The 27,550-nt window shown below is 42.6% G+C and overlaps 1 protein-coding gene across 1 annotated transcript; it reads right to left on the bottom strand.

Annotated features, from left to right (window-relative positions):
- Nucleotides 1–7,908: 7,908 nt before the first annotated feature.
- On the bottom strand, nt 7,909–26,083 carry C3H1orf185 (chromosome 3 C1orf185 homolog). Its single transcript, XM_048453378.3, has 5 exons — nt 25,920–26,083; nt 23,040–23,145; nt 17,225–17,354; nt 13,084–13,120; nt 7,909–8,319 (listed from the first exon to the last, which is right to left on the bottom strand). The coding sequence occupies exons 1-5, from the start codon at nt 25,921–25,923 to the stop codon at nt 7,934–7,936; spliced, it is 663 nt and encodes a 220-aa protein (XP_048309335.2). The 5' UTR covers nt 25,924–26,083; the 3' UTR covers nt 7,909–7,933.
- Nucleotides 26,084–27,550: the final 1,467 nt, after the last annotated feature.

The raw sequence follows: 27,550 nt of genomic DNA, 5'->3' as shown, positions 1-27,550 counted from the left end.
GTGTTTTGTGTTTATGTATGTTTGTGTGTCAAATGTGTGTCTGGTGCCCTCAAAGGCCAGAAGAGGGTGTGGAAAACCCTGGAACTAGAGTTACAGACAGCTGTGAGATACCATGTAGGTGCTGGGAATTTAACCTGGGCCCCCAGGAAGAGCAGCAAGGGTTCTTAACCACTGAGCCCTCTCTCCAGCCCTAGCAGCTATTTCTTGAAAGATGATGTTAGTTGCAAAGGGATAATGTTAAGTTACAGGTATTTTAAAATAGTGTGTGTAAATGTGTATGTGTGTATATAATTTATAAACATATAATAGTTTATGCATGTATATACTACACACATATAAAACTAATATAGTTTTTGAAAAGCCCTTACAAGCAACAACACAATAAGAAGCCTTATATGCTGACACAGTGATCACCTTCCCTCTCTCCCTCTCTTCCCTTCTTTTCTATGGACATGAGCTGATCAGACAACCACATAAAATACCAGAACATTCTGACAATAGCTCTACATCACTCAAAATAGAACTGTCTCTGGTGTGTGCTCTTGCAACTCCGGTTGTAGCTGTGTCCCATGTCTGCATGGGAACTTGATTTGAATTCTCCAGTGACGCGAACATTTGAGAGCATTCAGTAGTTATGGGTCACTGGTTCCCAAAGTTGTAATGTAGGTGAGATTCCCCTGGGGAAGCTGCTGAAATGAGATTTCTGGAGTCTGTTCTTAGACGCTTGGTCCTGGGTGACAAAGATCAAGGACCTGTTCTGTTGTCTTTGGTTCACTCTGATACTGTGCTGTGATATAATCCTTTTGGAGACTGTGAAGATTTGTCATTGTGATGGGTTTAATAAAGAAGCTGACTGGCCAGGAGCTAAACAGGATAAAGTTAGGCAAGAAAGGGAAACTGAGAATGATGGGAAGAAGAAGGGCAGAGTCAGGGGAGTCACCAGCAGATGCAGAGAGATGCAGGATGATCATGCCGTATTGAGAAAAGGTACCAACCCATGTGGCCAAGAATGGATAAGAAATATGGGTTAATTATGGTTGTGAGCCTAGTCTTTAACAGCTGAGCCATCTCTCCAGTCTGAAATATGGGTTAAATGTCATAGTTAGCTAGTAACAAGCCTTAGCTCTTGTCCACTCATTTATAAGTAATCTTATGTCTCTGTGTTGGTTATTTGGGAGCAAGTGGTCAGAGCAGGAAAACTCCACCTACAGTATTGAGCCCAGCTGTAGTGCAAGTTATAGTGGCTTTCTTCCCCAAAGGGCACAGACCAGAAACTTTGGTGTCAGCAACCTGATTTCTGAAGGCATATAGGAGGCATGGGGCTTGGGGGATGTGACTGTCTCTATTTATAAGTTCAAAGAGTCACCAGGAACCCTCAGGAGTCTCAAGGCATGAAGTAGAGCCTAGTAGGGGAGAAGCCAGTCAGAGAGCCTCTGCCACATAGGTTCCAAGCATAGCTCCCCCACAGAGCCTTCTGCCAAGCTGTGGGGCAGTACACCAAGTCAAAGAAATCCAACCGAGCCTTAAGAGAGCTGTCTTGTAGTTTGTACTTAATGTGACCCATTTCCACTGTCTTTGTATGTACGTGTCAGCACAACACACACACACACACACACACACACACACACACACACATGCTTAACAGACTCCTTTCTGCTATATATCTGTATTTTGAAAGCATATAATACTTTGTTTTATGAGGTCATATTTGGAAAGAACTTTGTCCCTGTACAGACAGTGCCTTGAATCTCATCTACATCTGATCGAGCCTGGTACTCCTTAAAGAGTTCAACCTGGCTTTGAGATTGAAGCAGTTCTTTAGCCTTCTAGTGCTGGAGTTCACAGGGATGTGTCACATCTGATTTTGATGACATTATAAGAAACTTTAGATTTTGGCCTTTCCTTCCTTCCTTCCTTCCTTCCTTCCTTCCTTCCTTCCTTCCTTCCTTCCTTCCTTTTTTCCTTCCTCCCTCCCTCCTTTCCTCCCTCCCTCTCTTCTTTCCCTCTCTACCTCCCAGCACTAGAGATTGGATCCAGTGCCTCTCACATATTATGGTTGTGTTCTACTCCTGATCTACATTGCAGGTTCCTGGGTTTAGGGCTGATATTGAAATGACTTAAGACTTTGGGAAATATTGGGATATTCTGGATGCACTTTGCATGTAAGAAGGACATGGATCTGGGGGAGCTAGAGGAGGAATGACGCTGGCTATGTATTTATGGCCTTCAAATTTGAAATCCTCACTGCCAATGTCTTGATGTCTCTGTCCTCATGAATGGGATTAATGAAAAAGACCCCATATCCAGGCATGGTGGCATACTCTACAATCCTGGTACTCACCAGGTAGAGGCAGGAATAGCAGGAGTTTGAGACCAATCTGGGATACAAAATCTGTTTGTTTTTTAAACAAAGTCTCTAGAGCAATGGTTTGAGTGTAGGTCATGACCCCTTGGGGGTCAGATAACCCCTAGGGCCACCAAAGACCATCAGAAAATATATATTTGCATTATGATTAATAACAATAGTAAAATTACATAGTAGTAATTTTAATACTTAGTAGCAATGAAATAATGTTATGATTGGGCATCACCACAACATGAGGAACTGTATTAAAGGGTCGCAACATTAAGAAGGTTGAGAATCACTGCTCTATGGGACTTGGGATGTAGGTCAGTGGTAGTGCACTAACTTCGTGTGCCCAAAGCCCTAGGTGTAATTCCTAGGACTGGGGAGGAGGAAGCATCAGCTCTTAAGTCTTCAGCCAAATGCAGATGTAATTAAAAAAAAGACCCCCCTCTCTCTCTCCTCCCCCACCCTTTATCTTAGCTGTTTTTCCCTCTCCTTGGTAGTACTGGGCATTGAATCCAAGGCCTCACACATTCTAAATACATACTCTACATTGGGCTACACACCCAAGTCTAAGACAACTTTCTATAAACCAGGAAGCATATCCTCACTGGCACCTTATGCCCGTGCCCTGGGAGAACAACATTTATGCTCATTGTAGACCACACAGTCTACATGGTTTTCTTATGGAAACCTGAATGGACTAAGACAGTCTCTATAATTTTCTTAAAATGTCAGCATGGGATCATGGGCTCTTTTTTTTTTTTTTAAATTTTTTTTGTGAGACATGGTCCTACTACACAGCTTGGCTTGCCTTGAGCTTGCTAGGTAAATCAGGGTGTTCTTGAACTCATGGAGATCTGCCTGTCTCTATCTTCTGAGTGCTGGGATTAAAGATGTGCGCCACCAGGCCCCATCTGGATTCTTCTTCCTCCTCCTCCTCTTTTTTATTTTGTTGAGACAGGTTTCTCTGTGTAGCTGTGGTAGTCTGAAAATAACTGCCTCCATAGGGAGTGGCACTATTAGGAGGTGTGACTTTGTTGGAGTGGGTATAGCCTTGTTGGAGGAAGTGTGTCACTGTGGGAGTGGGCTTTGAGGTTTCTTATGCTCAGGAGATCGCCCAGGATGTCAGTCAACTTCCTGTTGCCTGTAAGATGTAGGACTCACCTATCCCTCCAGCACCATGTCTGCCTGCATACTTCCATGCTCCCCTTCATGACGACAATGGACTGAACCTCTGAAATTATAAGCTGTCATCTCAGTTAAATGTTTTCCTTTATAAGAATTGACATGGCCAATAAAAACCCTAAGATACCCGGTACCTAAGTTGGTCCCAGGAACTGGGGTATTGCTGTGATAGGCTGAACCATGCGCTTGTTTGGAGAAATTGGGACTTTGGGTTAGGAAAGCAGTGGAATGTTTTAAGCACTGCTTAATGGGCCATACTAGTAGGAGCATGGAAGACAGAGGTGCTAAGAGTTATTTGAATGACAAGGACTCACTCAAGAGGTTTTAGAGGAGAGAAATTTAGGATGTTGCCTAGAGATCTTTCTTGTGATATTTTGGTGAAGAAAATGATTGCTTTTGCTCTTGTCTGAAGACTGCTATAATTGGGTTTTCCTTTGGGCTGCCAGCTCACAAACAGTGACATGGAGACTTCTTTAATTATGAAAACTTGGCCTATAGCTTAGGCTTGTTCCTAACTAACTCTTATAAGTTAAATTAATCCATTTATAGTAATCTACATTCTATCACATGACATTACCTCTCTTACATCTTGCACCTTCTGTTTCCTCTCTGTGTCTCTGGGTGTCACAAGCCTAGATTCCTCCTCCTCTTTCTTTCTCCCCCTGGAAATCCTATACCTCCTGCCTAGCTATTGATCATTCAGCTCTTTATTAAACCAATTAGAAGGTGCCTTGGCAAAGACATATCCTCACAGTGTACAAATATTCTGCAACAGCCTGCCTTAGGCTAAAGTGAAGAATTTTGAATTAATTCCATTGGCAGAGGAAATCTCAAAACAGCCTAGTATAGACTCTGCCATGTAGATATTAGTGGTAACTCTAAAGAAGATTTATAATGAAAAAGAGTGAGCTGAGCATGGTAAATTACAAAATGTAAGTTCTGAGGAGAAAAAGAACACCAGGAAGTGGAATAGAGCTAAATTCTGTGTTCAACGAGATAAATGGATTAAGAAACGGAATAAAGAGAGTGGTGACCTCAGGGCAAGATCCCACCCAGCTAAGTTTCCAACTTGTGGAAAGGAATTAAAGAAAAGCTTAGAGCTGTATGTGGTGGCCCACATCTTTAATCCAAGGACTGGCCAGGCAGAAGCTGATGGATCTCTGAGTTTGAGGCCAACCTGGTCTGCAGAGCAAGTTTCAGGACAGTCAAGCTTAGGCAGTGAAGGACAGAAAGCTGGTGAAGATGTAACTGAATGAGGGGCCATGTTCCAGGTCCAGTAAGCGGAAGAACTTGGCAACTTTGGATACATGGTTCTGGCTTTAGAGTCAAGGATAGAAGAAATGAGTTATGGAATTTTCCCCCATGCCTAAAGCCACCAAGGCCAGGCATGTGTCAGGGATGTGCCTGAATGGAGGCCTAATAGAGAGGCCATTGCATGAAGCTATGAAGTTGAATCCTGGGTTGCTTTAGAGACCCCAAGATGTTGGAGATGCCAGAGTCATGGGATACCTGCTGAGGAAGACAGCTAACAGGGAGTGGAACCAGCCTGAAAGAAAGAAATGTGTTGCAGTCAACAAAACTGAACAGAGTTGGAGATCTGAAGAGCGTTTTGACATCAGACATGGAGATGCAGAGTTTGGAGTTTGCACTGCTGGTTTTTAGTCTTGCCTTGGTCCTTATTTCCTCGCTGTGCTCTCTTCCCTGTGTTTTCGAATGGTAATGTATACTCTATAAAATATGTATAATATTTTGGAAGTATGTGATCTGCTTTTTGATTTTTATTTTAATGGGGATTACAGTTGAGATTGCATGAATCTCAGAAGAGACTTTGAACTTTTAAACGTTGTTGAGACTGTTAAAGACTACGGGGACTTTTGAAGTTGGGCTAAACGTATTTTGCCTTATGATATTGTTACAGGCTTATGGAAGCCAGAGAGTAGAATGTGGTGGTTTGAATTTAATTGACCGCCCATAATCTCATAGGGAGTGGCGCTATTAGGATGTGTGGACTTAGGACTTTCTGCTGCCTGCAAGATGTAGAACTCTCAGCTATTGTTACAACATCACATCTGCCTGTATACTGTCATGCTCCCCTTTGTGATGATAATGGACTGAACCTCTGAAACTGTAAGCCACCACCTCAGTTTAATGGTTTCCTTTATAAGAGTTGCTGTGGTCATGGTGTGTCTTCACGGCGATAAAAGCCCTGGCTGTCCTGGAACTTGCTCTCTCGACCAGGCTGGTCTTGAACTCAGACCTTGCCTCTGCCTCTGTCCCCCAAAGGCTGGGATTAAAGTTGTGTACCACCATAGCTCCGCATTTTGGATTCTCTTTTTTAAAGATTTTTAATTATATGTATATGTGTGGGGGGGGTGGGGGGTAGAAGGGCAGGGCTGTGTGTGCCTGCAGAAGCCAGAAGATGATGTTGGATCTCCTGAAGCTGGAGACGTAGGATGAGCTGACAGTATAGCAGATACAGTATGAATATATAGGTTTCCATACATCAAAGAAAATAAACAAATGTACCATTGTGAGCTACAGGATGTATGTAGAGAGCTGCGTGATGCCATGCCTTACAGGTGGCGCTGATTCCCACTTTCCACTTTTCCAACGGTGAATGCTCTTAGATGTGTAACAACTCCATATATGGCTAATGCTAAGATCTTGCTTGCTTCAGTGTTTCTGGACCTATCTGTGTTTCCCACGTGGCTTGCTGGGGTTGACTACCCAGAGATTATTTAAGCTGCGGGCTGACTCTGCCTAGGGCAAGAGGTTGAGAAGGAGCAAGAGGTAACGAGAGATAGTGAGAGGGTGAGAAGATTCTGAATAAAACTGCAGTTAAGAAGAGTCTGGTGTTGCATCTTCATCGCTGATAAGGCAGACGCAACAGATGTAGGTACTGGGAACCAAACTTAGGTCCTCTGCAGGAACAGGAAAAGTGTTAGCTATTGAACCATTTTTCTAGCCCCTCATAGAGACTTTATAATTCAATATGTTATTATATTATAAACTACTGCAATGTGCATAATAAGCAATCATTTAAATTATTATTTCATATATGCCCTAATTTGAACAGAGGAATCTTTTCATAGTGGCTTAGGTGCCTCTTTGACTTGGCACGAGCAATTTATAAGCACTTTGTTCAAGAGGAAACATGCTAGGATTGCTCTCTGCTTTCTTTGATCTGGCTATGCTAACAGCCATTTCTTAGCAGAATGTTGTAGTGGAAACAGTTTTCACCAAGATCTGAGCATTAGCTGTGTTCATGGTCACTGGGATGAATTATCAGTATAATAGATCCAGTATGGATATATGGATTTAGATACAGCAGAGAAAACAAACAATAAACATACATGTGTGTGCGCGCGCGCGCGCACACACACACACACACACACACACACAGCCTGCTACCTCTAATTCCAGTCCAGTGCCACACTACTGAGTCCTTTTGGATTCTGCTTTGTGTGATGGTCAGTGCAAGTCTCTTTTAGAAACCGATACATGAGATGAACTTGAAATACTATTTAAGGGCCAGCCATGCAAAACTCTAGAAACAGATGTTTAGTTAGAAGGAAGAGCAAGCACAAAACCCGGAGCAGAAATAAACAGCGTTTGAGAAGCAGACCAGTCAACGTGGCCAGACTGTGCTGACTTCCCAAAGAGGATGGTTTGAAACGAAGTCAACCCATCAGGAAGGAAAGGCTGAAAATGAAACTACATATGACAGAACAAAGATGCTTAGTAGTGTTTTTGTCAACTAGGAAGATGTCAGAAGGTTTTAAGAAGAGGCTATAGTAACTTTGTCCCAAAATATGACTGCGGTTATTGTGTAGAGCGAACTGTTAAAGAAGCAGAGAGAAGGTGATGAGACCTGCCGTCATCTAGGCAGGAGGGAGGACACAGACGAGGGGAGCAGCAGATGACACAGAAACAGAATAACAAATCGGTGTATCCAAGGGTAGAGACGCACCAACTCTGAATCCTCAAGAGAATTCTGGATGTATATGTCTATTGTGTGCTGTCCTTGCCTTAAGTTCTGAAGCCGAGATATTGAGGAAAGAAATAAACGGGCAGGAGAGATGGCCCAGTGATGAAGAGCACCGGCTGCTCTTCCAGAGGACCCAGTTCAATTCCCAACACCCATATGGCAGCTCACAGCTACCTGGAACTTCATTTCCAGGGGCTCTGACACCCTCACACAGACACGCATGCAGGCAAAGCACAAATGTATATAAAATAAAAATAAACAATAAAAAATAAAAGCCAGTAAGGGCTAGAGCCACTTTGTGGTTAAAAACAAGAAAAGCAAGATTAGTAAGGACTTGGTAGGAGACTAGGAGCTCGTAAGTCAGCTTTAACTTCGGATTTCACTGTTTAGCAGGCTTCAAGAGAAAAGATTTATTTGGTATCACATGGAAGGTTGTGTGTGCCAGCTTCTGTGTTTCTTTGTGAAAACATTTCCTTGGTGCTGTCTTCTTTTCGAACGCCACAAAATGTCACATTCGTTGTGTTTCTAGGCCATTCTTCTAATGAGATGCTTGACAGGTATGCTAATACCTTTTCTGCTAGAGGTTCTCCAAGCAAAGGCTCTGGGGGAACCTCGGCTGCTAGAGAGTCTTTCAAGAACCACTCATCAGCTGCTTCCACGCTTCTGCTGTAATAACTACAAGAGGCGGACGTTGACAAACTCACTGTCACACTGCTGCCATTTTCTACTAAGAGCATGTCAGGGGACTCTCCGCCAACAGCGTCCGGAAGGCAGAATTCATCTTTAGAGTTGACTGCTGTTAAGGAAAAAACGTCTGCTGTGAATATTACATATTGACAAGTCAAGTCTTCTGTTTCTTTGAGACAGGGTTTCTTTGTGTAGCCTTGCCTGTCCCAGAACTAGCTCTGTACACCAGACTGTCCTCGAACTCAGAGACTGCCTCTGCCTCTCGGGATCTGGGATTAAAGGTGTGGACCACAACGTGTGACTTTTTCAGAATTACTATGCATTTATCTGTTTATCTATTTACTTATTTATTTTGCTTTTTTGAGACAGGGCATCACTGTGTAGACCGGGCTTTCCTGGAACTAGCTCTGTAGACCAAGCTGGTCTCAAACTCAGAGGTCCACTTGCCTCTGCCTCTTCTAGTACTGGGATTATAGGTGTGTGTCACCATGCCCAACGGATAAGCCAAATCTTAATTAAGAGTCTTCTTAGGGCTATCATGGATAAGGCAATGCTAGAAGAGAAAACACCAAATTACTATCATCTTTACAATATTAAATATATGATATTTAAATATTCTAGTCCAGGAACACATTCTAATTAGGTTGGAAATCTCAGTTCTACAAGACACTTTTAAAAGTTTCTTGGAGCTGAGTGGTTGTGGCACAAGCTTTTAATCCCAGCGTTTGGGAGGTAGAAGCAGGTGGATCTCCAAGTCTTGAGGCCAGCATGGTCTACAGAGTGGGTTCCAGAATAGCCAGAGCTGTTACACAGAGAAACCCTGTCATGAAAAACCAAAAGAAAAGAAAAAAGAAAAAAAGTTTCTTATATTACTGAAGAAGACCAGAGCTGTGGCTCGCAGGCCCAATGGATACATCTATAAAACTTCCGAAGACCCAAGGCTCAGGGAACACTGTGGGAAAGGGAATGGAAAGATTGCCAAAACCAGAGAAAAGCCCCACAAGGCCTCAACCCTACTAAAGAACTATCGAAACCGAGGAAAACTGGGAGAGGGAGCAGGGGGCTTTCCCAGGGAAGAGCACACATTGGTTGTCAAATATCAAATGGTCAGCCCTGGAAACACACACACACACACACACACACACACACACAAATATTTGCTTGCAATATTTGAAAAAAGAGGTCATGAATTTGAAGGAAATTAGGGAGAGGTATACAGGAGAATTTGAAGAGAGAAAAGGGAAGGGAGAAATATAACTATAATAATTTTATAAAAGGTGTCTTGGGGCTGGAGAAATTGCTCAGTGACTAAGAGCACCCCTTGCTCTTTTGGAGGACCTGTCTGTTCAACAACAGTCTTGTTATGTGGCTTATCTGTAACTCCAGCTCCAGGGCATTTAACACCTCTGGACTCCTTGGGCAACTGAACTCACTCACATCCCCCACCCCCTCCCCATTAATTTTTTTTTTTTTTTTTGGAGAAAGGGTCTCTCTATGTGTTTTTGGGTGATTTACTGGGCTTTAACTATGTAGACCTTTCTGACTACTAACTCAGAGAAATCATCTTGTCTTCCTCCCAAGGTAGCTAGGATTAAAGGCATGTGCCACATGCCTGACTTACTTATTTATTTATTAACTGTTATTGATTCTTTGTGGATTTTACCCCATGCCGTCTGATCCCACCCATCTCCCTGTCCCCTCACATTTGCTCTCTGCCCTTGCAACCTCCCCAACCCAAAAAACCTAAATTTAAAAGAAAAACCCAAAACCAAACAAAACAAAGTAACAAAATAAAAACAAAAACAAACAACAAGAAGAATTTTGTCATGGAAGCTATAATGTGGCCTGTTGAGACACAGTTACTCTAGTCCATTCATCTTTTCTTGTAAGTATTCGTTACCAAGAGTCATCGGTCTGGCTCGAGGCCTCTGGTTTATGTTACACCACCTAAAATGTGCTTTCACTAGGGCTGCTCTTGAATAGCCTGTTGTCCTGTGTCATGGAGATCCTGCTGTTTTGGATTTGTAGATCTGTCCCTTTCACATGCTCTGACAGTTCCTGGATTTCGGTGGATGCTGGCGATAAGCCAACCCATAGCCCTGGGCCTGGGTGGTAACTGGGTTGGTCAGCTTGCCAGCTTTCTCTCCTTGTCACTACCCAGGTGAGCTCTCCAGCACCCCCCAGGTTAGCTCACCCATGCAGCCTACAGCAAGGAGCTGGACCAGTTCTTTTGCTCTTGGGCCCTCAGATCAGGGTCCCCCACATTCACATCATCAGGGCCAGAATACCGTTTTGCCCAGGCAAAGTGCAGGGCTCTCTCTCCAGATTGCTGTAGGGGGCATATGAGGGAGGGGTGGGGTCATCTCTAATGCTCTGATGCCCTTAGGGCTGGTTGACCTGAGACAGAGTCAGCTCTAATGTGCTGCCCAGGCAGGGTGCAGGGCCTGCTCTCCTGGGTGCTAGTCTCTCACTCTCAAGACCCAAGGGCCAGCTCTCTCATGAGAGCCACAGGGAGCAAGGGGCAGAGGGGGGAGGACATCTTCCCCTCACCCATACCACTGCATGGAGGGATGGGATCAGCTCCCCAGTTCTCATCTGTGTCCCCACCAACAGGGCTAGCTCTAGCGTGCTGTCCAGACAGGAAACAGAGGCTTCTTTCTCGTGCACTGCAGCCAAGTGAGGGTCAGGGCTAGCTCTCTGACTCTTGTGACTCCAGGACCAGCTCCCCTACCTGCTGCAGACGGCAGTGGGGGGGTGGGAGGGCATCTTTCCCTCACCCTTGCCACCGCATGGCAGACGGGGTGGGACAGGGTCAGCTCTCCTGCTCTCCTGCCCTCAGGGTTGACTCATCTGTGTCCCTGACCAAAGGGTCAGCTCTAGTGTGCTTCCCTCTAGTGAGGTACAGGTCTATAGTGAGGGGTGGGGCCATCCTTCCCAGTGCAGGTGCGAGATCTTTCCTGAGGGTTTAGGACCAGCTCACCTGCGGCAGTATCCTGTGGAGGTCAGAACCAGACATCCCAGGACCAGGTAAGGGCAGGGCTGGCTCAGCACAACATGTGTCCAAAGACCCCGTGCTAACACTGGTCATGAACATTATCACAGACCCAGACATGGCCTTGGGCAGCAGCTTGGGTCCAGATGCCATCACGACCTCGGTGGCAGCACGCTCTCCTCCCCCAGCAGCAGCATGGCCACTGGGCATTAACATGCTACCAGGTGGCTGGTCAGACTCCAGGCATCCACAGACTCCTTGATGTCAACTGGAGCCCTGGACACCACCTCAGGACTCAGACATAGCCCTAGGCAGTGGCCTGTGCCAGATGTCTCCATGGCTCCAGGTAAAAAAACCTTTCACAGCTAAAAAATTTTTTTAATGATTTTTAGTTGAATATTACATTTTTAAAAAAAATACTACAATTTTTAAAAAATTGATGAGCAGGATCATAAACAAACAAACAAACAAACGAAAACAAGAACAACAATAAAGCATTTGGTCCACAGAGAGTGGTAAGAGCCCAAACACGGGACGGTTTTCTGCCAATAACAGTAGAAGGCATTTTTAATTAATTAATTAATTAATTATTAATTATGAGTCAGAGTGTCTCTACATAGCTGTGACTGTCTGGATCTCACTATATAAACCAGGCTGGCCTTGAACTGACAGAGATCCTCCTGCCTTTGCCTCCTGAGACCTGGTATTAAAGGAGTGTGCCGCCATGACCAGTTTTTTTTTTTTTTTTTTTTTTTTTTTTTTTTGGTTTTTTGAGACAGGGTTTCTCTGTAACTTTGGAGCCTGTCCTGGAGCTAGCTCTTGTAGACCAGGCTAGGCTCGAACTCACAGAGATTATTATCTCAACAATTCTTCAGGGTAGTTATTGCTGGGGACACTTCACAAACAAGCAAACAGCTACACAGAGAAACCCCCCCCCATCAATTAGACACAAGGTGTATTTCAATGGTTAAAAGCACTACCTGCTCTTCCAAAGGTCCTAAGTTCAATTCCCAGCAAACCACATGGTGTCTCACAATCATCTGTAATGAGATCTGGTGCCCTCTTGAGGAAGAGATCTGGTCAGCTGTCCCAACAACTTAGACTATGAAACCCAATATGGACAAGTTCAACAGAACCACCTTATACGGGCTGCCCATGCATGCTTCAGCATTGCCAGGACATTCATTTCATTTCATTCGGTAAGCGCATGCTTTTCATATTAGACTACACGGTGGACACTTTAAAATAGTGTTTGTTGCTGGATGTGTTGGTACATGCTGCAGTCCCTGCCCTTGGGAGGCCATCACTCCAGGCCAGTTAGGGTTAAAAAGTGAGATTCTGTCCCAAAACAAGACCAACAAACCCCAAATGAAAAACAACATAAAATACAAGTAAAGACCCCTAAACCAAAAAGTTAGGTTTTTAAAAATGTCACAAAGTTCTTAAAATATATTTTATAATACTTTACATGTTAACTTTTATATTTTACATATTATATTCAAAATTTTATATTCATTTCTAAAATTGTGTAGGACAAGTTTTGAGACATAAGGACGTGGCATGCACATATAAATGGCTACAAGATACGCAAGGTTTCTCCCATACCCTGACTCATCCCAACCCTTGGCATCACTGCATGGCCACCATTACAATGCCTTTGAATTCAATAAAGAAAAAAATAATTTCACATTTTCAGACAGGTTATTACATTTTCTTCTTAAAAAAATGACAATTCGCATACTACTACATAGATATTTCTTTTAAATTTTCATGAAATATAAGATAAATAACATTCTATGAAAGAATCTCCATGATGTTTTAAGATTTAAGAAAATCTTTGCTACACAAATACTTCTAACAATTTATTGAAGAGAAAAGTACCTTTCATTTGTGCTGCTTCCCTTTCTCTGTGCTCCGCCTACATAAAAAAGTCACTTGCATTATTTAAAAACTAAGGAAATTTTTTATAGTTTCTATATTTATACATTTATACTAGTAAGAATTGCAATATTACACGTTTTGATAAAAGTGTTTCTTTCTACAGTATGGAAAAGAACACCTGAGGGCCGGAGAGCTTCTCAGGTGAGAGCATACACTGCTCAGTATTTCTTTTCAATTTCTATGGCACCTGATCCACTCTGAGAGACTGCATCGTCCACTCATGAGGGTGAGACTCCTGTGGGAGCTCCACTTCCTAAGGCTTCTGCCACCTCAGGGCTGTCCCCCGAGGGCCGGTCTTCCAGCCCATGAGCCTTTGGGAGACAGGCCACATCTAAACATTGGCAGAAACTCAATTGCATCTCAATTAAGCTGTTACATGCAAAACAAAAGTGTTCTGAAAATAAAGCTTTTCAAAGAGAAAGTAGATATAATCCTTGAGATCTAGTGTTAGGATGGGTTTTTGGAACATTTTTCTCAACAGTACGGCCCAAGAAATAAAAACAGGAATTATACTTAGCCAATATTGAAAACTTTTATGAAATTCTGTTACAAGGGTGAAAAACTCACCAAGTGAGATTTAAAAACTGAAAAACAGGCCAGGTATGGTGTATACTTTTAATCCCAGCATTCTGGAGGCAGAGGTAGGTGAATATCTATGAACTCCCGAGTTCAAGGCCAGCCTGATCTATATAGTGAGTTCCAGGACAGCCAGGGCTACAAAGAAAGACCCTGTCTCAAAAAAGAAATGAAAACGGAAAAGCACATAACCAACAAAGGACTTGCATCCACAATATATGAAGAACACTGCATTTCAATGTTAAGAAAACAATCCAATTTGAAAATGTAACAGATTTAAATATGTTTTACCAAGAGAATAGATGGTAAATAAAAATATGAAAAGGTGTACAAAACCGTTTACTGGGAAATAAAATTGAAACATAATATGTTGTCTTTCACAGAAAAGGATGTGGATCTTGTCTTGGTGCAGACCACTTCTGACTGACCAGAGTGATGGCTGCTGAAGGCTGGGGTGGCTGTGGAGACTTTTCTCTTTTATTCTTATTATATTTGTGGTGTGTGTGCATGTGTGTGTGCACTTGCCTGTGTGCAGCTGTACACCTGTAGAGGACACCTTTTGGGACTTGATTCTCTCCTTTCACTGTGTGCATACTGGGGATAGAACTAAGGTCATCAGACTGGCTTGCAAGCATCATTACCCACTGAGCCATCTTACTGTTCCAAAACTTCTTAGGGTAAGATAATGAAGGAGCTGAATGGTGGAATGTTTGCCGGGCATGCACAAGGTGCTAGCACTGCAGATCAGCACTGAACATACACAGGCTCCAGCGTGCACTGCCACCCCGTCCACGACTGTGTTGGTCCCATAGTTGACTCATCTTTTCATGAACTCTTTCTCCATAGCACGGAGAACTTTACCTTGTCATCTAAGTTTACTCTGTCATCTAAGTTTATATAATATTCTGAATTCTTCGTTGTGGTTTCAATAATGTTCATAGCCTCTACATCAGAAGTAATCCCCATCTCAAGAAGCCACTCTAGAGAGATTTTGGGTTATAGATAAAGGACTAGAAGCTGCCTTGGTGTGACCAAGTGAAGAAGAATCGTGATGTGTAAACACAGTGTGTTCCAAAGAAGGGAGGTGAGGGAAGAAGCTTCAGAAACCCACAAGAGGAGATCCAGCACAGCTGTGAAGTGCAGAGAACCAGGAGGAGGCAGCAACAAGAAGGCACACAGTCATCCAGGGGTCCTGCTGAAAAAACATTGGCTTCCCTACTCACAGGCCACGCCCACAGCGCTCACAAACCTCAAAACTAGAGGCTCTTTTATGGGATGGATCAACAATGGGAAGGAATTTCCCTGCCTTGGAGGGCTGAGGCTGGTGTCATCTTTAGAGAGGACGTACTGTTTAAAACCGAACTGCCGTGGGGTCCTGAGCCTGAATTCAACCTGTCACAGCCCCAGCCTGAGAGACAACCATAGAGTGTTGGGGGTGCGCAGGTAGAGAAGCCCCAAATGCAGGCATCGGCTAGCTCCACCATTGATCCCTGGGAGCAGATGTCATCGATATAACTTTGAAGTTAGCAGCTGAACCAAGTTCTGGAGTTCTCTGTTGTGAGGTTAACTGCTGTACAGTTGGGGCGCTTTGGAACTACAACTACCACTTTTCTACAGGAACCAGGTTGCCAAGTCAAGCGACTCAGTACCTGCCTGTAACTCCAGCTCCAGAGGACTTTAATCCTCTGGCTAAGACCACACACACATGTGTCATACACATGTGTATGCACGCGTGCACACACAGAGAGACAATTAAAGGTTTGATTTAATATAAAATTTTGTGTATGTGTGCCTATCAGTATGTGTGCAGTACTCACAGAGGCCAGAAGAGGGTACTGGATCCCTGGTCCTCTGCAATAGCCTCATGCGCTCTGAGCCATCTCTCCAACCCTGCTAAAGGGATTTTGAGAAGATGGAGACAGGTTTGCCTGTGTGGAGCTCAGCGCTATGGGCACTACCCCTACCTCTGATGAAACAGGCAGAAAGAAAGTACTCAGCTAGAACATTCACCAGTCTAGAGGGTATGAACTGGGGACTCTGGGGATGGTGGGAGACTCTGTGCAACTCACAGACTGAGAAAGCTAAGAGAGACCTGTGGTACACACAAAAAAGGAACACTGCTGACATGCAGACAGCCCTGGTTGACATCAGACATTTGTACAGTACAGGCTCCTCAGCACCAGTATAAGTCATGGTAAGCAGAGACCAGAGCCCACCATTTAATGGGCCCCAGTCGACCTAGACACAAATTCAGCACCATAGGTCCTTAGTGAACCGTGCCAACAGTGAGTGGTCTCTCGGCATTTCTTACAATGTGAAACTAAACACAGCGACAGCAGCCAGTGCTGATGTGGATGTGCAGTGAACTAGACACATGGCTGCTGAGTTCAACTTAAATAAAGGCCTGCCGTCCTATCTGTCACCAGTCTTTACCTCTGAATGCTGTAAGACCATTGATTGATTGATTGATTTAACTCAGCTATATTTTCAGTTTCTACTAGGCTTTGCCGCGTTCCACTTTGTCCTTATGATGCTCTATGACACATGACATTGTTAATTGTGGTCTGCTTTGCTCATCAATACCACACAAGCACTTTGAAAGAAGGGACATCTTAATCTTCCCAACAGGGGAGGGACAAGTTCTTCAAATTAATTTGGATTGGTAGGTCTTTACCAAATTGAATTAAATTATACTTAACTGGTTTGACGCGGCTATCTGGTTATCTGAGCATTTCTTATCTCCAAATTTCTTTTCTTTTCTTTTCTGTAGTTCCGAGAATTTTGCAGGCACCCCCCCGCAACATGCCCTTATTTTCATCCCTCTTCTAAACCACTATGGAGAGTGTAGGGTTTTGTTTGCTTGTTGTTTTTTTTTTCCTGAAAAGTATATAAAAGCAACTGGAGACAGAGTTTATTTTCATTTAATTTTTCTGTTTTTTAAAAATCTATTTATTTATTATGTATACAGTATTCTTGGTATTCTGCCTGCATGTATCCCTGTAGGCCAGAAGAGATCTCATTACAGATGGTTGTGAGCCACCATGTGGTTGCTGGGGACTGAACTCAGGACCTTCAGAAGAGCAGACAGTGCTCTTAACCACTGAGCCATCTCTCCAGGCCAATTTTTCTGTTCCTTTAAAAACTTTATCACCCTCCAAAATATAAAAGAAAACCAGTTCTCCTATTTTATGAACTTTTGGTTTGGATAATTTAAAATTTGGCACCAGGAATTTTTTTTTTGAGACAGGGTTTCTCTGTAGCTTTAGAGCCTGTCCTGGAACTAGCTCTTGTAGACCAGGCTGGCCTCGAACTCATAGAGATCTGCCTGCTTCTGCCTCCTCAGTGCTGGGCTTAAAGGCGTGCGCCACCACTGCCTGGCCTCATGCTTTTGTATCTTAAACTAAAACATAATAGTGAATATATTAGCCTCGTAATAGAAAGATAACTTGCTAGTAACCTGGTCTACGGATCTCCCAGGAGACTACTTAAAAACACGACACTCTACCTGTGGTGGAGATTGGCCAGCGTGAAAGTTTCGGGAAATGAAAACAGACTGAGATTTAGCCTTCTGTTTGTACAGTCTTTGTTTCAGCTTTTCATCAATTGATTTAATGCTGGGACTTTGGAATATTTCCCTGGAAAACATTGTACAGAAAATATTATAACACAGGAATCAGATTATATGATTATATATGCCAATTGAGATATTGTCTCTAACATTATACATCGGAGTTTGAAATCAACATGTTGTAGACCTTTAAAAATAGCAGTTTTTACACTTAACAGATCTGATTTCATTATGTCTATTTTCCATAAAATGTAAACTAGTTAATTATAGAAAGTTAGCATTTATGGTTTGAATATTGCTGTGTTACTTATATACTTCTTTTTGGTTATGAGATAATCAACTTCATTGCTAATTAGTCTTTTCTTTCTTTTTTTCTGTTTCTTTTTTCTCTCTCTTTCAATTTTTTTTTTGAGACAGGGTTTCTCTGTGTAGCTGAGGCTGTTCTAGAAGTCTCTTTGTAGATCAGGTTGACCTCAAATTCAGAGATTCACCTCTGTCTCCCAAGTGCTGGGATTAAAGGTGTGTGCCATCTGCCTGGCATAATTAGCCTTTTCATACATCGGTTTGTAATGAAATAAATGAACTCATTGGTCCCTTTTGGCACAAAGAGGACAGAAATTGAATTGAAAATAACGGTACTCTGGGAGAGAACCTGTGATCTTTTATTATCCACACAGTCACAAGCAAGTGGGGAGGCTTAAAAACCACAAGGTGCCTAGTGAAACCTCAACAGATCAGAAAGAAATGTCCTTTGTAAAGTTAACTATTTGTGAGGGCTGTTCTTGGCCGGATACAACTTGGCTGCATCTAGAATCAACCAAAACCCAAGTGAGAGATTTTCTTGACTGAATCATTTGCAGTAAGAAATGCCACCCTAAATCTAGGTCATTTGAGTTGGGAAGACCCACCTTCGATCTGGGCCACACCTTCTGCTCGCAGCCTATGTAAAGGGCATGGAAGAAGGAAGTTTTTGCGTTTTCCCTGCTTGCTTTTACTATCACTTGCAAGCTCACTCTTTTATTTTTAAGATTTATTTATTATGTATACAACATTCTCCCTTTACGTATGGCTTGCATACCAGAAGAGGGCACCAGATCTCATAGAGCCACCATGTGGGTGCTGGGAATTGAACTCAGGACCTCTGGAAGAGCAGCCAGTGCTCTTCACCTCTGAGCCATCTCTCCAGCCCTTGCAAATGTATTCTTTTGTTGGTGTTAGAACCTACTTCTTCAGGATTCTGATACATACTTAAAAGCAGTGGAGGCATCCAGCTTTGTGGGCGGAACAGCTCCTGGATTCTTAGACTTTCCTTTGGGAGACAGCTATTGTTGGAATAGACCATAGCCTGTGAGCCACTCTAATAAATCCCATATACATTTATATGTATATATATATGTATATTCATTGTATCAGTTCTGCTTCTCTTGAGAAACCTGAGTAATAACAGGATTTTTAAAAATGATGACAATGAATCTATGTAGTGATACAAAGAAGGGAGCCTTCAAGTCCTAAAAACAGACACAGAGGAAAGCTGGTCATAGTGACTCATATCTGCAATCCAGAGGCTTGGAGGCTGAGGCAGGAGGACTGTTGTGAGGTTAAGGTCAATCTGTGCCACCTAGTGAGCTTTAGGCTAGTTAGGCTGTATAATTAAGGCCTGTCTGAGAAAAAGTCTAAGATTTGACATCTGATTTCAACTCTATGACATCACTCTGGAAAGGACTGAACCACGGAGCCCTAGGAAGATCACTGGTTGCCTGGGGTTAGGGATAGGGAGGGGTGGGTAGATGAAGCACAGAGGAATTTTAGGGCAATGCCAATGCTCTGGCTGGCACTGTGATTGTATATGCAAGTCACTATACATTTGTGAAAACCATGAAATACACATAAGGAATAAACCTTAATGTCAAATGGATATTAACAACCTGTTGACACAAGTTCTTCAGCGTTAACTCTACCCAAACAACAATAATGAGGGTCATCTATATCTCCAGTGGTACTGAAAACCTCCCAGGTTAATTCTAGAGATCGTCATATCAGATTTCTTCAAAAGATATTAACAATTACAAGCAATTAAGATCCAGTCACTCATTGGCTTCAATCCATTAAACCAATATTTAACCTGTATGTCAGAAACATTGGGTGTTGAGTATTTAAGAGTGTGCTAGGGGCAGGGCCTATCACCGGCACCTTCATGACCTGTCCTGTAGCTCTTATTATACTAACAAGGAAGACAGACATTACAAGAAAATGAAAAATTATGGCTATGGAAAATGCCGTCGAGGAAAGCTACCAGGTACTGTGTGGGAGTTTGTATAAAGGGAATCAACCTGGACAGAGCGGTCACTGCAGGATGTCCTGGGGAAAAGGCGGCTGAACTAGACTGCTAAAGAAACAAGATTAGTGAGAGGGTGAAATCTGGTAGAAAGGGGGAGATGTGGAAGAGATGTTATTCTACTCGGATGGAATGTCAAACACTAAGATACAGGGGCCGGAGTTCCACCTCGTGGACAAAACACAGAAAGCACAGCCGAAAATAGGACTGGGAATGGAGGCGTGTGCAGAGACAGGTCGTGGGGGAGGGGCTTAGAATCAGGGGCGTCCTGAAAAACAGTGGGCGTGGGAGAGAAGAAGAGAGGGATTTGATGAGATCTACAGGCAGAAAATGTGCGTGGAGAAGAGATGAACCGAGCTTGACACTGAAGGCAGGGGTCAGCTGTAAACCCCGGGGCAGCCGTCCACGTGAAGGACAACAGAGGCTCGGAGAGAGCAGCAGTGGTTAACGGGAGGAAATGAATGTGTGTGATTTACAAGGGGAATAAAAATCAGACTTGGTGATAATTCAAGTGTGTTAGGGTGGGAAACAAGAGCGACCCGTCAGGTGCGTGCACTTTGAGAAGACAAGCACCCCTCCTTTGACTTTTGCTGTGACTGGCATCTGAAACGTGGCCCACAAACCCATCCTTTGAGTGTGCATTGCCGAGATGATGGCACTGCTTGCGGGAGGCTGTGGGACCTTTTGGAGGTGAAGCTTGGTAGCTTTCTACTTTCTGGTTCACCATGCTGTGAGGGTCTCTGCCACACATTCCCGCATCTGTTACTGTGGCCGTCCTGGCCGTCCCTTTCCCAATGGGACAGATGGAAATCTCCTGAAACCCCAAACCCAAGATCAGTTTTTCTCCCTTATGTTTTTGTGTCAAGCATTTTGGTCACTGGGACACAAAAGCACCTAATAAAATTCTATGTGCTCCTCCAGCGACTGTCCCCTTTGCTAGTTTTCTAAACATACACTTGCAGGCATGCGCGCGCACACACTCCTCTTGAAAGAGACCTTTATGCTTTTCTCAAATTTCTCACATCTCATTGTCCTCAAGGATCAACTCTGAACCTATCATCGCACTAACATCTCATCAAGGTTACCCATGACCGCCATCTCCTGAAATCAAAACGTCACTTTTTTGTCCACATCATCCTCAACTTCAGGATTTCCGTCTAACAGACTCACACCTCCTTCTAACATTTTAGATTTCTACTTTCTTGACTTTCAGTTTTTTGGTTTCTATTCAGATGTTGAGTTTCTCTACACAGCTGCTCAGTTTCCAAATGCAGGGACTGTGAAGGGCACAGCCATGGGTCTCCCCTTCCCTTCCTTCCTTCCTTCCTTCCTTCCTTCCTTCCTTCCTTCCTTCCTTCCTTCCTTCCTTCTTTTCTTTAATGACAAGGTTTCTCTGCATAACTGCCCTGGCTGTCCTGGAACTAGCTCTGTAAACCAGGCTGGCCTTGAACTCATAGAGATCTGCCTGCCTCTATCACCTGAGTGCTGGGATTAAAGGCGTGAGTCACGGCCCAGTTGCCTTAGCACGTTTTTCAACAACCACTCCCTGGTTGGTCTCACCTGACTTTAGACTCTCTACACCTAATCTTCCACTCTGCTACTTAGTTTATGCCAGCACATGCAACTCTAACACGGCATTCCCATTTTGGACTTTAAATAGGCTTTTAAACTCACATTAGCCCACAATTCCTAGTTTGTCATCTCTGTCCTCAATTGATCCCCTTTATGACAATTCCTACCTCAAAAAATGGCTTGACCACTCAGTCGCCTGAGATAAAATCCCAGGCATCAGCCTCCATGCTGCCACCTGACTCTTCTTTCCTTCCTTCATCCCATCAAGTCCCAACCCTACTTGGGAAACACAGCTCAGCTCCAAGCCCTTCTTTTGGTCACATCTGGTCACACTAGTTCAAAATATCCTCCCCTTTCTCGGATAGAAGCTAGGCTGCTCATTCGCCTGCCTCCCCGGTGCTCCATCAAAGTCCAGGCTTTCCAGAGGAACGTCTTTGGAAACTTTAAGCCAGAACCGTTCTATCTTGTTGTTAGGAGTGCACATTCACTTCTATCAACAGTTTCTTAAAAAGTAATTACGTGCTGGGTGGTGTTAGCTCACGTCTTTAATTCTAGTGCTCAGGAGGCAGAGGCAGGCGGATCTGTGAGTTCAAGACCAGCCTGGTCTACATGTACCATTATGTGCTAAGCCATCTTGTTGGCCCTTAGAAAATTTTGCAGAAGGCATATTTATCTATCTATCTATCTATCTATCTATCTATCTATCTATCTATCTATCTATCTATCTATCTATCTATCCATCCATCCATCCATCCATCCATCCATCCATCCATCCATCCATCCATCCATCTATCTATCTATCTATCTATCTATCTATCTATCTATCTATCTATCTATCTATAATCAGTCTTATTTTGTTCTTGTTTGAGACAGGGTTTCTCTGTGTAACAGCCCTGGCTGCCCAGGAACTCACTCTGTAGACCAGGTTGGCCTTGAACTCACAGAGGTCGCCTGTCTCTGCCTCCCAAGTGTTGGGATTAAAGGTGTGTGCCACCACTGCCTGGCCCAGTCTTATTGTTTTAACTCAAGCTTCAGACTACAAAAGTTCCTGGCACATGCCTTCCTTGCAGACTTTATATGTTTGCTTATCAATCTGTCTCCTGTCAAGTCTAGGAAACAAAAACTTTATCTGCCTTGTTCACAGTTGTATCCTCAATTCCAATAACAGTGGAAGAAAGCTAAAAATATTTCCCTTTATTATTTGCGTTTTATTGTGCATACATTGAATGTTTGTTGAAACAATGAAGAAATGAACACTTTCTGACTTGTCCATGGTGGAAAGACAGCCACTGAGGTCAGATCACTGGGAGAAAAATTTGGGAAGTGATCTTACAATTTACAATTTTAAAATACCAGGATGCAAATTCTGAGCTGGTTAAATAAGTAGGAATACAAAAGTTTAGAGCTGAAAATAAGAAGGCATTAGTTTGTCTTTTGTGGGGCCCTGGAGGGAGAGCATTTTCAGACCACATCAGGCCTTCTGTCAGTTCTCTTAACTCCTCGAAAGGGGGTCTTTCCCTTCAGTCATGTCTTAATCTCCAAACTGGAAGGGTCCCCCTTAATTTCTAGATTATAATCAGACCCATGTCTTCCAGTAAGTAAAATAGGACTTGTTATTCCTAAAATTTCTCAGTGCACAAAGATCCCTGTTGTATTGCTCTAGTCCTTCTTTGGGGCGATTTAATAATGCACACAAAACCTTTTCCAGCCACAGTATCTCTAACCAAGCCCCAGATTATAGAATCAATCCCATCATAATGATTTAAATTTAATAGCCGTGGTAAGCCCTTCATTGAATTTTTAACAACAACAAAAGACTTAGACAAACTTTCTAGTAAACCTTACCTTCGTTTGCAAATCAGGAACCACAAAGCAGATGACAAAGCTAAGAAACCAATTCCCAGACTAATGGCACCAGCAGCCAGAAAATAGGTTAAGAGGTTAATAAAACCTATACAAATAAATGCAAAATATCATTTCATGTACATGTCTCAGTTCTCTAGGTAAATAAATGAGGTGATATTTATAATAATATAACATACGTAATATTAAGACTGACAAAGTAATCAGGGAACATGAATTCTAGTCCTATACAATCCAAATAAGCAGGAAGACCCAGAGTTAGAGAACAACACAGGACACATCGTAAGTGTGTAAGAACTGGAAAAGCCTTGCAGGGATCTCACTTTAGAGATGGCAAAATTGAAGCCCTTGTAACAGAAGTAACAGAACCAAGGCTGTACAGCAACTGACACCAATGTTCTGATTGTTTTCTATTTTCTTTGCTAGCAAACATCTCCCAGCACTCCCCAGGCAGCTCACAACCATCTGTCAACTCCAAAGGGTCCTGTGCATCTGGCTCCAAGGCTACCTGTATCACCTGCACATACCCACAGAAAGGAACACACATATCTAGATAGAAAAGAGAAAAATAAACCTTTAAAAAAACATTATTTCTTTTAGGGCTGGGCATGGTGGGACATATCTTTAATCCCAGAACTCAGGAGGCAGAGGCAGGCCACTCTCTGTGAGTTTGAGGCCAGCCTGGTTTACATAGTGAGTTCCCGGACAGTCAGCATTATGTAGAGACACCCTGTCTCAATAAAATAAAATTAAAAATTTGAAGTTTACATGTATCCTTTTTTTTAGTGGGTTTGGTGATGGGTTCTCAAAGAATAAATTAAAATATTATGATTAAAATAAAAAATAAATAAGGAAATAGTTTTAATGTGCTGAAAATGAAGAACTTTAAAAAGAGAAAAAAAATGGCTAAATGGACAATAATCATGTAAAAACTTTACTAACTATAGGTGTAGTAGACATTAAACCACAAGTAAAATGTTATGAAGGCTACGTCCAATATATAATGTGGAAAATGAAAAAGATAAAATAAACTATTGACAGGGGAACAGGGATCTGAAGTCTTGTCCACTGCTGGAGGGAATATGATTTGGGGAAGCTCTGGGAAACTGGCTCCATTAGTAAGCTGAATAGATGCACACCTGGCAATTCAGCATTTCCTCCAATGGGCACACACACAATTCACGTCCACATATGTGCTGAAATCTGTAGCAGAGTGTTTAGAGCAGGGCGATTTGAGGTAGCCCAACACATTTGGGAAATGCGCAAAAAAAAAATGTCAGTGGCTGAATGGATAAACTTAAAGATAGAATTGATGAAAAGACACAAATATCCCAGGACAATGGGGAAAGAATGAACTATAACCATGCACAGCAAGATAAACTTCATAGATAAAACTCTGGGCAGCAACAAGCATTCAGACATGGATATCCAAGGGAAGCGTGGCAATGCCGAGTGTGTTCTGTTTCTTGACTTAGGTATGGACACACACATGCACACACACACACACCACACATGTGTTGAGACTTCAGCAACCTCAGCACTCAATACTCAGCAATACGTCAAATTTATGATGGCCATTATCTGTGGGTAAGCGGGAGAAATACACACTGATTTTTTTTCATGTTCTAGATCCTTCAAATGATACACAGTTGCTATGATAAAAATGTTCATTTAGGAGATTGCATGAGTGTTTGTTATTGTCTGTTTTCTACTTCATTCATTTGATTTTTCTCTATTTTAGATAGTATAAAAGTAGGATGTTCTAATTTTTGAAATAAAAAAGGAAAAAAATATTTATATAAGAAAAAATGTCAATGGGCTGTTACTGGGCACAGGCTTATAGAAACTTTTCTATACTATTGAATTCCTTCCAGTGGTAGCGGGTGTGCCTATTATAAGTAAAGTCCTGGGGCAATCTCCAGCAATGGAAAAAAAATTGAGATTCGTGGGAAGAGTAATAAAGTCGACAAGTTTATAATAATCTTATAGCCAAGTGAAAAAATTGAAGCATAAATTAATATATTAAAAATGAAGAAAGAAGTCAGGCTGTGGTGGCGCACGCCTTTAATCCCAGCACTTGGGAGGCAGAGGCAGGTGGATCTCTGTGAGCTCGAGGCCAGCCTGGTCTACAAGAGCTAGTTCAAGGACAGGCTCCAAAGCTTCAGAGAAACCCTGTCCCAAAAAAAAAAAAACAAAACAAAACAGAAAAAAGGAAGAAGAAGAAAGAACACAATTACAAACACAACAAAAGTGGGAATAAGAAAACGCTATCAATAGTAAACACTAATAAATTTAAAGTTTACTTAAAATACAGAAATATCCTCCCCCCCAAAAAAATGATTTCTACAAAGCGAATGAAGAAGTGACAGAACCTGCTGGTCAGCGCTCCAACAGGGAATGTTCCTGAGTCTTACGGACTTTCTGATTGAAATGCGGCTAGTACAGCCCCACAAAAGCGACACAACACGAGAAGGGCGATGATTCTTGTGTGCCGCGGGAAAGGCGTTATGATCAGAAACTGAATGGCTGCGATGGACAGACTAAGACTATTTTCCTCAGAATGGTTAAAACCGCACGAAGATTGTGTGGAGCCCGTCTGCAGGTCTATGAGGGCACTGGCGGGTAAGAGATACGAGCCCTGTGAACCGGAGGCTAAGAGAAAGGAATCCAGTTCTAAAATGACTTTGTTAGGAAGACAATAAAATCAGGAGCTTTTACTCAAAATAAGAAGAAAGGGAATTAAAAAAGAAAGAAGTCACAGAAAACCCAAGGGAACACAAGTTCATTACATTGACTCAGCAGCTACAAACTTCCCCCAAAGAAACTGGTGGTCCCCAAAAGGTTACAATTTCTACTGTATACCCATGCTAGCATTTCTTATCTTATACAAGTTCTTCCCGAGAACAGAAAGACATTGCTGGCTGTTCCTCCAAACACGTTTTCTTCTTTGTGGGTTAAACTAGACTGTCTCAGCTTCCCATACCATTAGGTGAAACAATATGACAGAGTTCCGACCAATGGAATCTGAGGGCAATGATGTCATAAAAACCTTCTGCAGCTCTTCCTTCCTGACTGTCAGGAACAAGGTGATCTCCATGAGAACCGTGGAAGTTGCAGGTTGATAGCTCCTCCATCAGTCTACTGGATCTGACCGCCATCATAGAAAATTCAGCCTCCCCAAATCTCATATTCTTTGCAGGGGTATGTTCTGTGCTCTCCAATATAGAATACAGACAAACAGTTGAAAGTCAGTAAAACTTGGAAATGATACATTTTGAAACAACCTATGGGCAACAAGAAATTTCAATGAGACAGAGAAAATATTTTTAATGAGTATAAAGAAAATATGATGTCAAGCCTGGTGGTGGTGGTACGTGCCTTTAATCCCAGTACTCAGGAGGCAGAGGCAGGCAGTTCTCTGTGAATTGGACACCAGCCTGGTCTACAAAGTGCAGCCAGGATGTTACACAGAGAAACCCTGTCTCCAAAACTAAAAACAACAAAAAAAAGTATCATTCCATTAGTATATTTTATGGGGAAAAAGATTAGAGTTTTATTCTTGGTGAGTTATAGAACCATAGTCTAATAGTTTATGTGAGAGAAACTCGAAAAAATAAACCACTAGTTCTTTGATGACATCTGCTTTGTCTGTTGGTTTTTTGTCTCCCTTCCTTTTTCTTTTTGAGATAGGCTTTCTCTGTGAAGTCCTAGCTGTCCTGGAACTTGCTCTGTAGAACAGGCTGGCCTTGAACTCAGAGATCTGCCTGCCTCTGCCTCCTGAGTCATGGGATTAAAGTTGTGCACCACCACCACCCAACCTTCTTTGCCTGTTTTTTAAGTGAATGAACTCAAATGAATTACATAGCCACTCAGTGAGCTCCTTCTGCTATTTCCTGTGAATATTCCTGTGACTATAAAGTTTTCAATGCCATCTACTTACTATTTCTAATTTCAGAATTATCACATGCTCTCAAATTCTGTGCCTCCATTTGCATCTGAAAATGCTATCAGTTTCTTTTTCTTTTTTCTTTCTTTACTTTTTGAGATAGTGTCTCACTGTGAAACTCTAGTTGGCCTGGAACTCTTTCTATGTAGACCAGGCTGGCCTTGAAATCACAGAGATTTTCCTGGACTCCAGAGTGGTGGGACTAAAGGTGTTTTCCATCAAGCCTGGTTAGAAATATTTTTAAAGTAATTTTTAAAAATTTTGTGAATATTCATGGGCCATAATTTACATATGTGTACTGTGGAGGCCCAAAAATGTGAGCCTATTTCCACCTTGTCTGATGGTCAGAGAGTTTGGAGGTTGCTCAAAATGGTTGACAAGTGTAGCTGTATGTACCAATTCAGGGTGTGATTACCTGGTTCTTTTGACATTAAGATGGTTCATACAAGTAGATCCATTCCATCCTGACATATGGTCAGGATATGCAAATGTATTTCTGCTCCTTCTTTTGTAATTATGAGTTCCTGGGAAGTGACTGCCTTCAGGA

The sequence above is a fragment of the Myodes glareolus genome, chromosome 3 (assembly GCF_982192425.1).
Source record: "Myodes glareolus chromosome 3, mMyoGla1.1, whole genome shotgun sequence".
NCBI classification, from domain to species: Eukaryota; Metazoa; Chordata; class Mammalia; order Rodentia; family Cricetidae; genus Myodes; species Myodes glareolus.
This window is presented reverse-complemented; position numbering and strand designations above follow the sequence as displayed.